This window comes from Plectropomus leopardus, chromosome 1 (assembly GCF_026936395.1).
Source record: "Plectropomus leopardus strain MGB_pleo_1.0 chromosome 1, ASM2693639v1, whole genome shotgun sequence".
NCBI classification, from domain to species: domain Eukaryota; kingdom Metazoa; phylum Chordata; class Actinopteri; order Perciformes; family Serranidae; genus Plectropomus; species Plectropomus leopardus.
Genome location: NC_142176.1, coordinates 16,367,570 through 16,382,252, shown reverse-complemented (window position 1 = coordinate 16,382,252; position 14,683 = coordinate 16,367,570). Strand labels below are relative to the sequence as shown.

The following is a 14,683-nucleotide window of genomic DNA, read 5'->3' as shown; positions in this document are numbered from 1 at the left end:
CGTCACTTGTTAGGGTCAGATATGGGACAGCCGCCCATCAAAGTCCATGGACAGGGACGGACACCGCAGACAGTCTCTCTACTTTCTTTGCTCATGAACTGCACTGATGAAACCATACATTTTCAAAGTACTGTAAAGTGGAAACTTTTTAGTCTACAAAAAGGTTTGTCTGTTAAAGTTTAATTTGGCAGAAATCTGGAGAACACCTATATATATATATATATATATATATATATATATATATATGGGCAGATTTTGAAAAATCATTTTCCTCCTGCAGCTCTCCCTATTCATTGATTTATTTATTTTTTGTCTTATTTCATTGTTGAGTTGCACAAAGTTCATTTGCTGACAAATGAGACAAGAATTAGCAAGCTAGTCTATTCACCAGTTGCTCAAAATGAACAACTTCCCTGGGAGAAGAGCAGGCAGCAGCTCAGGAGACACGTCTTTGGTCTGTAGTTGTAGCAGCTTGAATTTAGCTAATGCAAAATCCCCAGCACTGGGTATCACAGCGGGCTGGTGGCCAATAGCAGGGCTTAGTTTAACTTGTGTCAAGGCAGCAACAGAAAGTTTGCTGATCCGGCTGGGAGTCAGGGCTGCCCAGTTTCTCGGCACTGGAGTTTGCACTGGCTGGATTCAGGTTGCTGCTGCCACTGACTGGGGGTGTGTCCCTGGAGCTGCTACCTGCTCACACTCCATCAAGGTGGTCTGTAGTGGTGAGGATTAAGGTAGAGGATGCACAAAGACTTGAGGCTCCCGCCCCTTCTGTTAGCAGAAGGCTAACATATTAGCAACATTTTCTCTCCACCTCTGAAATTTAAAATATTAGTTAAAATTGGGGATATAAATTGAAACAATGACAAAATTACTGAGTAACAATCATTGAACTGAATAAAATTTATTTTTTTCTGCAAAATGATTGATAATCTCAACAAGCTATTTTGACAAGCCTTATATAGTTGTGTTTAATTATCATGAAACTCTGTGTGTGTGTGTGTGTGCACGTGTGTGTAAAAAATGGTTAAGATAGTGACAAAAAAAAAAACATAATGTTAATTAACTGGATATGTTATGGGTGAGAATTTTAACATGCATTCTTAAGACATATATTTTGATAACCTTAATCTTGCAAAAAAAACTAAGCAAACATGAACTCTGAAGACTAAATTAAGAAAGGAGCAGGAATAAATCACATTAAAATAGAGGATACTGCACTCCAAAAACTTCAAAAAGCGTGACATGAGGAGTTATCAGGCTAGAGGTCTTGCTGAGGCTTTGAGGTATTGATGTTCTTGTGCTGTTGCAGGCTATAATGTTCCTCAGATCATGAACTGTGAGCCAGAGAGGTAATGAGAGTCTTTCCAGATGTTGGTCTCTCCGCAGTTGGTGGTCCTCCTCTTACACTGACAGCAGCGTCTGTACTGTGCAAGTTTATCTACCAGGAGCTGACCAGCAGACCTGACCACAGGGAGACAGAATAAAGTAAAGGATAAATGAAAAAAATAATAAATCAATGGCCAGGAAAAAAGGAAAATGTGCCGTCCCGCATGAATGATCTAGGTCATGGCGTGTCTTTCTGGTCAGTCAGTAAGTGCCAAATTGTTTAAGTGAGTATGTGAAAGGTTAACCAACTTATGGTTACCATAGACTTTAAAAATACTCAAATCTGACATCCTCTAACATCTAAAGACAATGTGAGGTTTTTTTTTTTGCAAAGACTGGGAATCTTGCAGAGTCACTATTTGCAACACTACAACAGCAGTAGATTCCTTTTGAGATTATTTTTCATCCTGTGCCTGGTGGAGAGTGTTACGCCAAACTGCCTTTAAGAAATGTGACATATTGAAAATTCCTTTCATGTCTGTAAAAACACATAACTCTCCAAACACAAGATAAGAGGCATCATATGCCAACAGTATTTTTGTCAATTCAGCATCCATATAATCTATAAAGGTAAAATGTACTTGCATACAAACTTTACATTCTGGATTTGGCACGGTGAGTAGGACTGACTGGTGAACTTTTTCAAAACTTTAGATTACTCGCTAAATTAAGTGCTGGTTGCCTTCATGTAAGCACATGGGTGAATGCTGATGGAGAGTCAAAGTGGTCCTACATCCACACACCTCAGAAAGCGTCTCTCCTCTTCCTCCCGTTGGTGTTTGAGCTTTGCGCTGCGACCCCACTCGTCCCGTAGTGACTTACTGAAGTCCTTTCTTTTCTCAAAGTGATTAATGCGGTCTAATATCAGCCTGCAAAGGAAACATACCAGACCAAGACAGACATGCTTTCGACATCCTCAATATTATCAGTTTCTTGGATTTTGTCTGCTTCTTTTACTCACTCCATTTTGTTGTTTTTGAGAATTTCTCTCTCCTTCTCCAGCTGTTTTTGGCGGTTGTCTAGTTCTTCCTTCTTCCTCTGAGTGGCAGTGCTGAAATTTATCTGAAAGAGCTGCCAGTATGTACAATAACATCACATCAATTTCAATAACTAGTAGACAAATAAATAAAGACTCACAGCTACAAGGTGGAGGGTGCTTTTCTAAAGTGGTGGGCTACTTTTAACTCCACTACATTTAACTAACATTTGTAGTCAGTGGTAATTTTGCAGGCCAAAATTTTACATCTAAAACATTTGATCAAGAAATAAAATCCTATGCATTTTTAAAGTTTCAGCTACCATATGTAAAGTAATAAAAAATAGCTACACCGCAGCTGCAACATGAATCTGCTGCTTACATGTTAATGCATCATAAAAAAACTGCAGCAGAATAAAAAATAATGATAGAACATTAATTTTATTCTGCAGCGTAACTAATGTCATATAGTAAAAAAACAGAATACCTCTTACAGTGCAATAAACAAAAACAATGCAGAGACTTTAATCTAATTTAACAACTATGAATGATTATTTCTGCCAATCCGTATGAAGCCACAAGTCAAAATGAAAGGGTTAATGGCAGCAGTAAGAAACAGGTGACCTTCTGTGCCCTCTCCCGGCTCTCTGTGTTGCTGGCTGGTGTCTCACAGCGGTTGAACCTGGAGTTTTCAGCCTGGCACTCTGGAGGGTCTGTGCTCTTTTTATCTTCTACCTAAAAGGACAGAATAGTCTTGATCAACTTACAGTTTCAGTTGTAAGTTTATCGTAGCGTAGGCCTCGGCACAATACAGCCCACAGGTCCAGATGTTGCCAGGTGATAGATGCTATGACGAAGCCAAATTAAAATTTTGTTCATGGCATTCTTTGTTGATATCCCAAAAATAGGATAATTCTGCAGATCTGTAGAAGTCCTACTTAAAATTACTTATTCTTGTTTTTAAGTAGCGTTGTACACAACACTGCAAATGCTGAATATAGGACACAAGCATAAGCTGATAAAAAATTATCTGATAAAAGTCGAAGCAAGATTCACTTACATCTGGTAATTATACATTTATGCTGTTGCTGTTGTTCAGAGAATATATATTAGCAGAACTGGCTTATCTTACTTGAAGTTTAATAACTCAATGTGACCTTATGCAGCAATAAACCAAGTAACCAGGCAACCTTGTAACCAGGTCTAGTTTAAGCTATTTTTAAGGCTTTAAGTAGTTTGTTTGTGCGGCCTGTGTGCACTGGTGCCCTTGACTGGCAGGATGGGCGTCAGCTTCACTCTGCTGCCTTCCTTTGACCTACAAACCTCCCTAATCTAAACATAACAGCACAGCTGAACATCCATAATCGCACATTAAAGCCAAGGTTCTTCAGAAATCACAGAGGAATACAGAAAGGGACAAAAGTATTTGTGTAAAAGACCTTAATTCATCTCAAAATATATATTTTAAAGCCTATAAACACCACAGCTATTATGTTTACCAGAATAAAACTAACATTATGATGAAAATAACATGTGTTCGCCATAACTGGGTGCAAATGTTAGTAAAACATGCTGAAATTTGAGAACGTTTATAACCTGATGTTCATTTCATGATCTCAAATCTTTGTGTGTATGTAAATGCTCCTGCTGCTTTGTTTGAATTTCTGCTAGAATAAGAAAACTACAAAAAATATTTACAGCAGCATCTTTTGCAGAGGTCTGAGGTTGACTTTGTGCAGTCTTTTTCTACCTGTGCGTCCAGAGCCTTCTTGTAATGTGTAGTTCTCTCGTGTTTCTGCTGGAGCTGCTGGGCCTTCTGCAAAGCTACCCTGAAACACACACACATCATGTGACACACTAGTTATCACCACAGAGGGCTGTACCATGAAGGGAGGCCAGTGTCTTAACAAGGTTTGTTGAATCTAAAGTTTTGGGTCCTATGAAGGTGGATCTGTTTTAACCTGGCTAGATTGCCACGGTGACTTATGCAGCAAACATAAACTGGTCGGGAGCATATTACGTTCCGTGTTTTGTCTTGAAGTTTAAGTCACGCAGTTAAAAAGCAGCTTTCACAGCTTCTTTGAATAACGTCATTCTAATCAGTGTCAGTATATGAGCAATACAGATTCTCCGCTGAGAGAAATATTTTAAACTCACATTGCATACATTTTCCTAAAACAAAGCTGCACAGACACAGTATTGCTTACTATATGCATTGCATCATGCTTTGTTTTCCTTTTAAATGGAAACCGACAGTTGAATAGTGATGAAGTAAATCTGAGCAAGAACATTGTTTATTTTATTTACACAGTTGCTGTTGTTGCTCTTTGCGAACATCTGATTGTGCTTGCAGTGTTCTCGTCCACAGTGACTGTACAAGAAGCTATAAAATCACAGAGAGAGCCTGGCTCTGTTAAACTGCCTTCATGGCTCATGGATGTTTTAAAATGCCAGCTACAGACTCACTCCTGGACCAGCTGGACCTGGTCTAGACGTTCCATTAGTTGACGGTTCTGCTGGTCTCGAGCCTCGTGTTGCCGCCGGGTCTCTATCTGGCTCTGAAGATCGTTCTTGTAACGATACTGCTGGATCCTCCTGGCAGGAGTGAGGGGCCGAGCCGGGAAGACGAACGAAGTCTAAACACAAACATCTCAGAGAAATCTTTGACATGCAGCGAGTAAGACTTGAACCCACAGCTTCTGTGGCAAGAACATAATCTTTGTACATGTAGGACCCACTCTACCAGGTGAACTACTGGGCGCTCCAAAAGTAAGAATGCTTTAATTTGACATGAATAATGCACTTTCAACCCTTCCAAGCGATATTGTGCAACTATTTAAAAAATATGCACAAAAAAAAAGCATTTTCTCATATTCTTAATGAAAATCTAGTCATCTTCCTGCAAAACAAAATATGATGTGTACTGACCAGGTTCAGCCAATAGTATCACATCCATCCATCAATCATTATGCAACTTTTGGTGGCAAAGAGCTATGATTAAGTTAGCTAACAACAACATGGTGTGTTGGTGTATCTTTGTTCTCCCAAAGTACCGTGTGTTTACTGGCCCTCTCGCTACAGCATTTAAACACTTTAAACACTGTGACAGCTCCAGATGACAGCGAGGCATTTAGTGGACTGCTTAAGCAACTAATGTTACATGGAGCTTTTGATGTATTTTCTTCTTTCTTCTCTCTCTCTCTCTCTCTCTCTCTCCCCCTGATGGATACTCCTAACCTGGAGATTACTCCACAAAAAATAAGCTTCTGGGTCAACTAACGCAGTAGGCACTGAGTATGTACCATTGTGTCTGTAATGCCGGCCACACTGTCGAGTTTCCGCTCAGCTCATAGACTTTACATTGTGATTACGTAACAGTTTTAACTTCATAATTGACCTTGTCTGCAGAGTGAGGTGTTAATGATTTTTGGGATGCAGTGGATTTTTTTTGCTGCAATACCGAGTGTGGCCACTGGGAGAATATACACCGTCAGGGCCTTACTTCAGACCTGCCCACTTTTCAGCTATCAAATCATCTTCCTCTCAACATCATCCCACCTGCCTTTCCTGTTTCACTCAGACATACATCACCATACTGAAGCTAGATACTCTCAAAATGCCTTTTTCTCACAACTTTAAGATTTATTTATGAACTCAAGCCTAATCTGGCTCACATTCTATGCTATTAATGGCTGCTGTGGAAACAGATGCCCTTCTGTGTATTTTTCAGAAACAAACTACTCAATAAAATCTCACAACTTCAACATCAGGTTCCACTCACAGGTAAGAGAGGGCAAGGAATCTTCTCTTTCTTCTCTGACATTTGCAGGTTGAATGTGGCGACCTGCTTTGCATGCTCACGTTGCTCATTCAGCTTCTCCTGCCAGATGAACACAAAAACACACCACCATATCATCATCATATTGACTGAAAATGAAGAGGCATTGAGAGGGTGAGATATAGCCTACTCACCATGGTAAAAAATGAACTTTTTACTGAATGTTGGCAAAAACAACTTGCAAAGCACTGTAAGTTGTTTCATTTTGAAGTTTAATACCACATGACCCACACCTCTTTTCCAGAGCTGTAAAGAGGACAAAGCTGTTTTCTGGCCCCAACCAGTCTGGAACCACCCAAAACTTCTCAGTTGTTCAGATGTTTTTATTGTTGTTGATTTTATTGCTGCTTTTACTTTCTCTGGACATAATGGTTTGAGTTTTTATCAAACTTTTGACCACAGAATCGGCTTTTTCTACACCCTCAGCCTTTGTGTTGTGTTGTTTTCTGATCCCTTTTTCGTCTTGTGTAAAGACCACAAAAAATTCCCAAAGCACTTACAAAATACCCCATCATCCCGAAGCAGACATATTTTAAGTTTTTTTTTTTTTCATTACTAATGCTCTTTCCCATGTGACCTGCACACTCATAGTCTTTCACCATGCTAGCAGTGTGAATGTCAGTGTTTCTATGTCCGTTGGTCAGTCTCTACAGCCGTTGCATGGATTGCTAATTGTTTCCAATTCCTTGTTCCCCTCAGGATCTCAATAATTTTGGTGATCCCTTGACTTTTCATCTAGCCACATCATCAGGTCAGAACCTACTTTTATCCAAAACTTTGGTTTATGACCAATTATGTACAACTGCCCCAACATGCCCCTGTGGCTATATAGTATTACTGTGTGTTGAGACAGCATGAGGTGTACTCCTTCCATTTACTTTGCATACTCATTAAATGAAAAGACTGGGGTGACCACCTAGTTGCCTGCTAATTGGGGTGAAAATGTGGCTGTGGAAGTTGGAAGTGTGTTAACTTGAGTGCTTATTATTATGCTTTATGATTCTATGTACACAAACATGAGGAACAAGAAGAAAGACTGGGGGAAAATACAAAAAGAGTTCCTTGTGAATTCTGAGATCAGTCGGAGGTTGAGCTGAACAAAAACACACAGAGACGACACATTTCCACCGACACATGGCACATCCGTTTCGAGCAAGCTTAGTTTACAGCTTACAGGATCAAAGGTTCACCAGTAAAATTTGCGTAAATGTAATCTGAACACCAAGCCAACAGCCAACAGACTAACACTCAAACTAACCAAGTGCATACAACATGCACCCACCTGTTCTCTGTCCATGTACTGCTTATCTCTTTGCTGTTCTTTAAGCAGTAAGAGTTTCTCCTGAGCTTTCTCCTCTGCCTGCTGCTGCTCCCTCAGGTAGACGGGAACATTTCGTAGGGCTCGCTGCATACAAAGGTAGCACAGCTCCTACGATGACGTGACAGTTATTACACTCATACACTGTAATAAGTTATGTAGAGGTATTGTTAATTTACGTGCAGACTTTCCAATGTAGATATTTTTTAGATGATGCATTGTTTGATACTCCACCAAGAATCCAACTTGAACTCTCATTTTGAGTTTTGGAGACTATGATAAAAGCAAGAGTAGATCTATAGTATACAGATGCATGAGCACACGCATGCACACACTCACACACACACACACACACCTGTCCAGCACGGGTGTGACCAGAGCAGCTAACGTTCCCACGAGCTTCCTCCAGTTTGGGTGTGACTTCTGGTGGTGTGGTGGAGGCAGAAGGCCTGGGAGTAAAGACAGATTCTTTACCATATCATCATAGAAAGTGACTCCATTGTACAAGAGCAGTTTGGTGATGTCTTATTGCAATAATTTGGATTATAACCATGTGATTTCGTTTTAAATTAAATGTAAACATTTAACATTTAAATTATTCATTGATTATTGTACTGGTTTTTCCATATCATTCTACACATTATTTATCTTTTTAATAATTATTATTTACTCTTTGTATTATTTACTCTGTATTGTTTTTAAACTATATTATTTCGTGTGTATCTTGTTGCATCATTGCCGTGAAGTAACATATTTGATGGTTGGCGTGCTTGCTAATAGGCTAAGCACACACTGTTGAGTTGATTGCGATCGCAGCTCATGCTGTCTGATTGATTGATTACACATTTGTTTTTTTATTTTATTCAACCAGACTGAAGCGTTGTTACTTAATTTTGACTTCACAGTAGATTAAGGAGAGACATTACAGGTGAAACCATTTTTTTTCTTTTTTGAGATTTTGGGCTATTTTGCCTTCTTTCAGAGTAGCGAAAAGAAAATGTTCAAACTACAGATTTGGGTGTTTATTTAAGTTCTTTTTTTCTGAAATTATGCAAAAATAATGTGTGATTAGGTAATGAATCATTTGCATATTTAAAATAAATAAGGAAATAACTAATATAGATTTGCTGAAAACTGGAATACAAAATTTTAAAAAGTTTAATAGTGATGTCTGTTGTTTAGTTTGCCAGTAGTGTCTTAATTTTGTTCTATTTTTTCATGACAGTTTACAGGTGTGTGTGCGTGCATGCGTGTGTGTGTGGACAGTGCAGGGTGGTGATGACAGAGGAAGAATCTGTCCCACGGGAAGTTGTGCATCATTGATGGAGCTGGACGCTGCCTCAGGGCAGTAACAATATAAGACCACCACTGAGCTCTCAGCTCTCGCTGACTCATCTACCTGCAAACAACAGCTCTGTGCACTGCAAACTGAACGTCTCCATAGTGTGTGTGTGTGTGCTTGTCTCTGTGTGTGTGTGTTTGTGTGTCTTTGTGTGTGTTGTACTTGTCTGTGGCCTCCATGGGAGGGTTTGGATTCAGTTCTTCAGAGAGGCTGACAGCTTTCATCGTGGCTGGCTGCAGTGGCTGATGGGATTTAGATTCTCTCTGTTGGGGAACTTCTGTGGAGACACACAACACTCTGAGTCGGTTCACTGTTCCTACAGATAACTGCACTTATCTCACTCTACGTATATGGCTGTCATACTAAAATTCTGGTCTCAATAGCTATTCTTTCTTTGCAGGATCTAAACATCTGGCACCCAATTTAAAATGATGGGTTCCAGTAGCCAGCTCCTGTTCTTTAAAATGCCTAGAACAAATCCAGTATTTGAGAATTAGCTGTTAATTATTGTCATTCATTCTTAAAGGGGCAGTACACCCCCAAAATAAAAATACATGTTTCCTGTTACCTAAAGTGGTGTTTATCGACCTAGATTGTTTTGGTGTGAGTTGCCATAGAGATATTTGCCTTCTCTTGAATATAATGGAACTAGATGCCACTCAGCTCGTGGTGCTGAAAGTGCCCTAAAAATAGATTTGAATAGCAATGTCTCTTTCCAGAAATCATGAACCTATTTTCATACCGCCCCCGAAAGATGCCTTTTTGCATCTGTGTCTGACACTGAAATCACTGACCAAGCGGCAGTATTTAACGACTTGGGAATAAGAACAGGCTTGATAAATATGAAGCTACAGCATGGAGATTAAACTTACATAAAATGACTTGTTAGTGAGTTTAGAAGTGCCAGGTTAGCAATCTGTTTCCCCCTTCTTTCAGTCTTTATGCTAAGATAATTGCCATTCAGCTTCATGCTGTATTTAACACAGAGTCAGCAAACATTTCAGTAAGAAATCAGAGCCTTATTTCCCAAAATGGCAATAACAACTCTCCCAAACAGCAAAAGCAATTAGTGAACATTGCTTGTATGATGAATAAGAATTTACATAATGACTACCACATCTTGTTTATCTTAGCAGCTACAGCAGTGATACTCAACTTAGTCTGTGGACCAAATCTGGCCCCTGATAGACCCCCAACCATTTTCTAAATCACAAAAGCAAAGTGATTCCCTTTGGGATTTTTATTTGTACTGTTAGTATACATAAGGTGCCAGATTGCATAAAACAGCAAAAAAAAAATAGAGCTTGTTTTTTAAAAAAAAAAAAAAGTGCCAGTCATCCCTCGCACTCACCAACAGAGGTCCTAGCTAAGTCATAGAAATGTCTTAAAACCCTTAAAAAAGATCTTAAATCTGAGAAATGTCTTAAAATCCTAGAAACATCACAAAAACCTAGAAATGTCCTTAAGAAACAAAAGTGGCCCCCAAACAAAACAAGTTGAGTACCCCTGTTTACAGCTACTGCAGCTCCAGCTCAGCCTCACAGTGAGAACAACGGTCTTTTTCCTTTGCAGCACGTTGCTAAGATATTTGAAAGGATTTGGATTTGATTCAGTACTTAATTTCGATTCATTAAAGTGCTGTCAAACCCCAAATTGTCAGCCTTGTGCAAGAAGCTCTTTCACCTCCTGCATTCCTCTCGTCTGGAGCTGGTGACACGGACCATAGATCTGTGTCACCAGCTTTGTTGTCAGGCTGAGGAGAGCAGACAGTTGGCAGGGTGATGGCAGTCTGTGGCTTCTGGAGCCTGGACAGGCCACCAGACAGTAAAGAGATACTGCTCCCAGGTCTCTGCAGAGGCAAACATACCAATGATCTGTATGAGTATATACTGTACATTTCTTATACTCTATAACATGCAAACACAAGCACTGTTTTACACTCACATTGTTAAAGGCTAACAACAGCTGACCACTTCCATCCATGGCTTTAATGAAATCTCTGTTGAACTTCATCCGCACCTTTGAATACCATCACATGAGATTAGATATAACAGAAAACCAGTGGCCATAATCCACAACTAAGAAATACAGTATTCGCGAGCCACCTTGTTGTTCTTAAAGGACAAAACTCCGATTCCCTGGAAGGTGAGAAATATGTTTTGTTCAGAGGCCAAAGCTCTGAAGAGCAGAAGAAGAGTTTCTTTAACGCAGCCCTCCACTACATCTCGACTGAAAGGCGTCTCTTGTGACACAGCGGCATAGTTCAGTTGCACCACTGGAAGGTGTGTCGCTGCAAAGGACACACAAAATCCCTTTAATTATATTATTGACTTTATATATATATATATATATATATATATATATATATATATATGCATGGGACAATCAAAGTAACAAAAAGTTTTTTCAAGAGTTTAACACTAAATATCTCAGCTTTCTTACTATCTAACTTACTATCTCTAAATCTAAAGCTTTTTCCACTAACTTACATATATTCATCCACATCTGTGGATGAATATATTTGAGTGCCACAACTCCTGTGAAATGACTTGTAAATCAAAATTTAATCCATTCGATCCATTTTAGACGCACTGTGAGGAAGGAGTGCCAATCATCCGGGTAAATTTAAATGCAGCAGTTAAACAATTTTTGGCTTCATGCACCACTGACCAACTTTCATATTAACAAAGCCCCATCTCCAGCACTTTATCCAGTTCTCTTTATAGATCCATGGTTATGAGGCAGGTTGTGGTGGTAGATGGGTCACATAACGGGGACTTTTCACAGGAGACCAATATTTGCAACCGCATGAACTTTGAGTTATTTTAAGGTACGTCATCAACATGTTTGTTTTCCCTCAGCAACTTAACTTGCCTAAATCTAACCTCTGTAACTTTATTAGTACGCAACAATCAAAGTAAAAAAATATCTATTATTTATTAGAGTTTACCACTAAATATCTCAACTTGCTTTATCAGGACTGTGTGGTTTGATAAAATTAAATTCAAATGTCTCCAAATCTAAAATTTTCAGGGCCTGTCATTCTCCTGTCCTGTTTATAATCCATCCAATTGGTGGCACTCCTTTTTTCTTTATATTGTTACATGAGTTTATGGTGAAATAAACCCTCAGGTTCATCTTCTAAAATGTGCTCACCTGCAGCCAGGGGTCTGACCTGCTTTAAACCCAGAGACTGGACTAGTTTTCCAGTCAGGAGGAAGATGGGTCTTTGGATCATTCTGAATTTGTTTCCTATATCCAACTTCTGCTGAGAGAAGGTGAAGGTCCCCAGTCCTGCCAGGTGGACCCCCTGTTGAAATGGATTAATCAATCAATGATAGATAGATAGATAGATAGCAGTGTTGGGAAGGTTACATTTAAAATGTAATAGGTTACAGATGACTTGATACACTGTTAAAAATGCAATACATTTAATGACTGTTTTAAATGCCTCATCAAAGTAATGTAACTTATTACACTTGAGTACTTTTTGATTACTTTTCTTGCAAATGTTTTAAACTCGACGATAAAGCTGAAAAAACCTGAAAATATAAGTGCATAAATGCTGTGCTCAAATTTGTCCCAACTGCTTCCCAAAAACATGCCAAAAAAGGCATTCCTGCACATCGCAAAGATGTAAAGCAACAGAATAAATGTTATATTCAACATATGAACGTTTTACTGAAAATATTTATTGTCATATAACCTAGCCTATAACACCCTTCTAATCACCAACAATTTGATTAGTAACTGTATTTAGTTTGTTTAGTTTTTTAGTAACTGCAAATGATTACAGTTAGTCCTACATTTATTTTGTAATTTAATTTACCTACTGTTAAATAAATAGATAGGTAAATAGATAGACAGGCCAAGACTGACAAACCTTCTGCAAGGTCATGTGACGTTCAATGTATCCGGATACATCAGCCCAAATACAGTTAATATCTGAAATTCAACAACACACTGTTAAATATCAATGGCGACGCATGCGCACAGAAGATTAACCACCATCAGATGAAAAAACAGTTCACCACAGAGTCACAACTTTAAAAAAAAAAAAAAAAAAATTAAAAAGTTATTGTTGTCTGACCGTTTTCAGAGAGCCGGGAGAGAGTTGGTAAAATCCGTCTGTCCGCTTCTGGCACCAGCCGCAGTATGTCAGTCATCTCCGTCAGAAAAGTCTTCACAGTGTGCAGCTTTAAAAACGTTTCACTTCAGGTCATGTCTCGTCTCTGCTGCTACACACAGATGAAGACGAGCACCTGAGAGCCGCGGTTGCCCGTAGCAACGGTCTCCAGCGCAGTAATTCCTGTGTCACTGCGGCTGAAGAGAAACTACAACAAAGCTTTTCAGTTCAAGTTTCATTATTGTGCGGCTGGGGGCATTACTACAGGTGAATGCCACTTAGCCTAACCTTTGACACCTTTTTTTTCCTTTCACAAACATGGTAAGAAAGCAATGAGCTATATAAGAAATGACCCGAAAATTAGCAAGAAATTAGTAAAAAAAAAAAAAAAAGAAAAAGTAAAAGTAAAAGTATCCAAGAAAATTACTTTTAAAAATTAATAAAAAGAAAAAAGGAATTTATCTGGGGGGAAGAGCTTTAAATTCCTAGTAGCCTAATTATGTAATTCTTATAGTTTCAGTTATGTGGCGTGGTGAGGTGTGTGTGTTTACTAGGTGATGTAAGGGGGAGAACTGACAACACCACCTGAGGAATTGCGCCCCAGGAAATACCTCAAAATATTCTGGAAGATCAGTAAGGCACACAGATTCGTTTCTGAAACAGGACAGAGACGTATTTTCCAAATAAATCAAATATTTATTGATAATCAAAATAAACAGGCAGGGCTGGAACTGCAAAGGAAGAGGGAAAAATTAACTAGTCAAAATAAACTGAATCACTAAACAAACATTAAAGGGATTAAAATATTTTTATTACAAAGTCATCTAAAAAAGGCCTTAACAAATACAGTCTAAAAACCAGAGATGTGGTAAAATATCAAAAAAACTCAGCCCAACATAACCTAAATAAAAGAGTGAGCAGAGGCCATCAGCGGGGAGGCAGACTACTATGGAGGGGTGCCTAAAGGTGCCACCACTACTCACCTCAGTGAAACACAGCAAACCTCACAGCAATCGTGTCCCAGTGCCTTTACTTACATGCAATGTGTAGGAACCTCACCCGGGGTGCCTTGCCTCCCCAACAAAATAGTGCTCCACTTCACTAAAAGAAAAATACTAATAACAAAATTAACAAATACAGTAACCCAATTGTTTTAATATATTCAAAAGAAATCACTCCATAGGATGCAAAAGCAAATCAGAATAAGAAAGCAAAACTAAGAGCAAAATACAAAAAGCAAAACAGGAAACCAAACAACAAAACAGAAGCAAAACGAGGGCAAAACAGCAGTAAATCACGTGAACCACCTGGATTACCAGACCACTACAGCAGGAAGGCTCAGACACCACTGCTACCTCCAGCCTACCAGAGAGAAAAAAGGGGGTTTTAAATAAAAGTGCAGGAAAGAAATAAAACATGACAACTAAACTGAAAAGGGCTCCCGTACCTACCAGTACAGCAAACAGCAGCCACCACACACAGGAACCAGCAGCCAAGAGGAAGGAGCATGTGCTCACTCGTCCTTTATATAGGCTGGCTGTGATTAAGGGAGCTACTGAGGAGTGGAGTCTGGAGGTGCGCTCACAAGCGCTACTCAACTGTCAGGTGCTATACCTCATTACACTAACACTGATAAATATACATAGGCTATAGTTTCTTCATAGCTTTTTTTCTTTTCTCCCTGGACATTTATTCCT

General features: G+C 39.1%; 1 protein-coding gene across 3 annotated transcripts; it reads right to left on the bottom strand.

Moving 5' to 3' along the window:
- Positions 1-885: 885 nt before the first annotated feature.
- On the bottom strand, positions 886-14,541 carry LOC121943969 (coiled-coil domain-containing protein 81-like). Of its 3 annotated transcripts, none has more exons than XM_088076465.1 (17): positions 14,438-14,541; positions 12,951-14,348; positions 12,744-12,805; positions 12,017-12,170; positions 10,966-11,150; positions 10,805-10,879; positions 10,544-10,709; positions 9,023-9,137; positions 7,874-7,967; positions 7,483-7,629; positions 6,144-6,242; positions 4,829-4,998; positions 4,113-4,191; positions 2,987-3,097; positions 2,348-2,457; positions 2,130-2,255; positions 886-1,461 (listed from the first exon to the last, which is right to left on the bottom strand). In XM_088076465.1, exons 2-17 carry the CDS (start codon positions 13,024-13,026, stop codon positions 1,323-1,325), a joined length of 1,908 nt encoding a protein of 635 aa, XP_087932591.1. In that variant the 5' UTR covers positions 13,027-14,348; positions 14,438-14,541; the 3' UTR covers positions 886-1,322. The 3 variants fall into 3 exon arrangements, with proteins under 3 accessions (XP_087932591.1, XP_087932606.1, XP_087932595.1); XM_088076480.1 differs by having other exon boundaries at positions 9,023-9,134; XM_088076469.1 differs by having other exon boundaries at positions 14,434-14,455.
- Between the last annotated feature and the right edge of the window lie 142 nt (positions 14,542-14,683).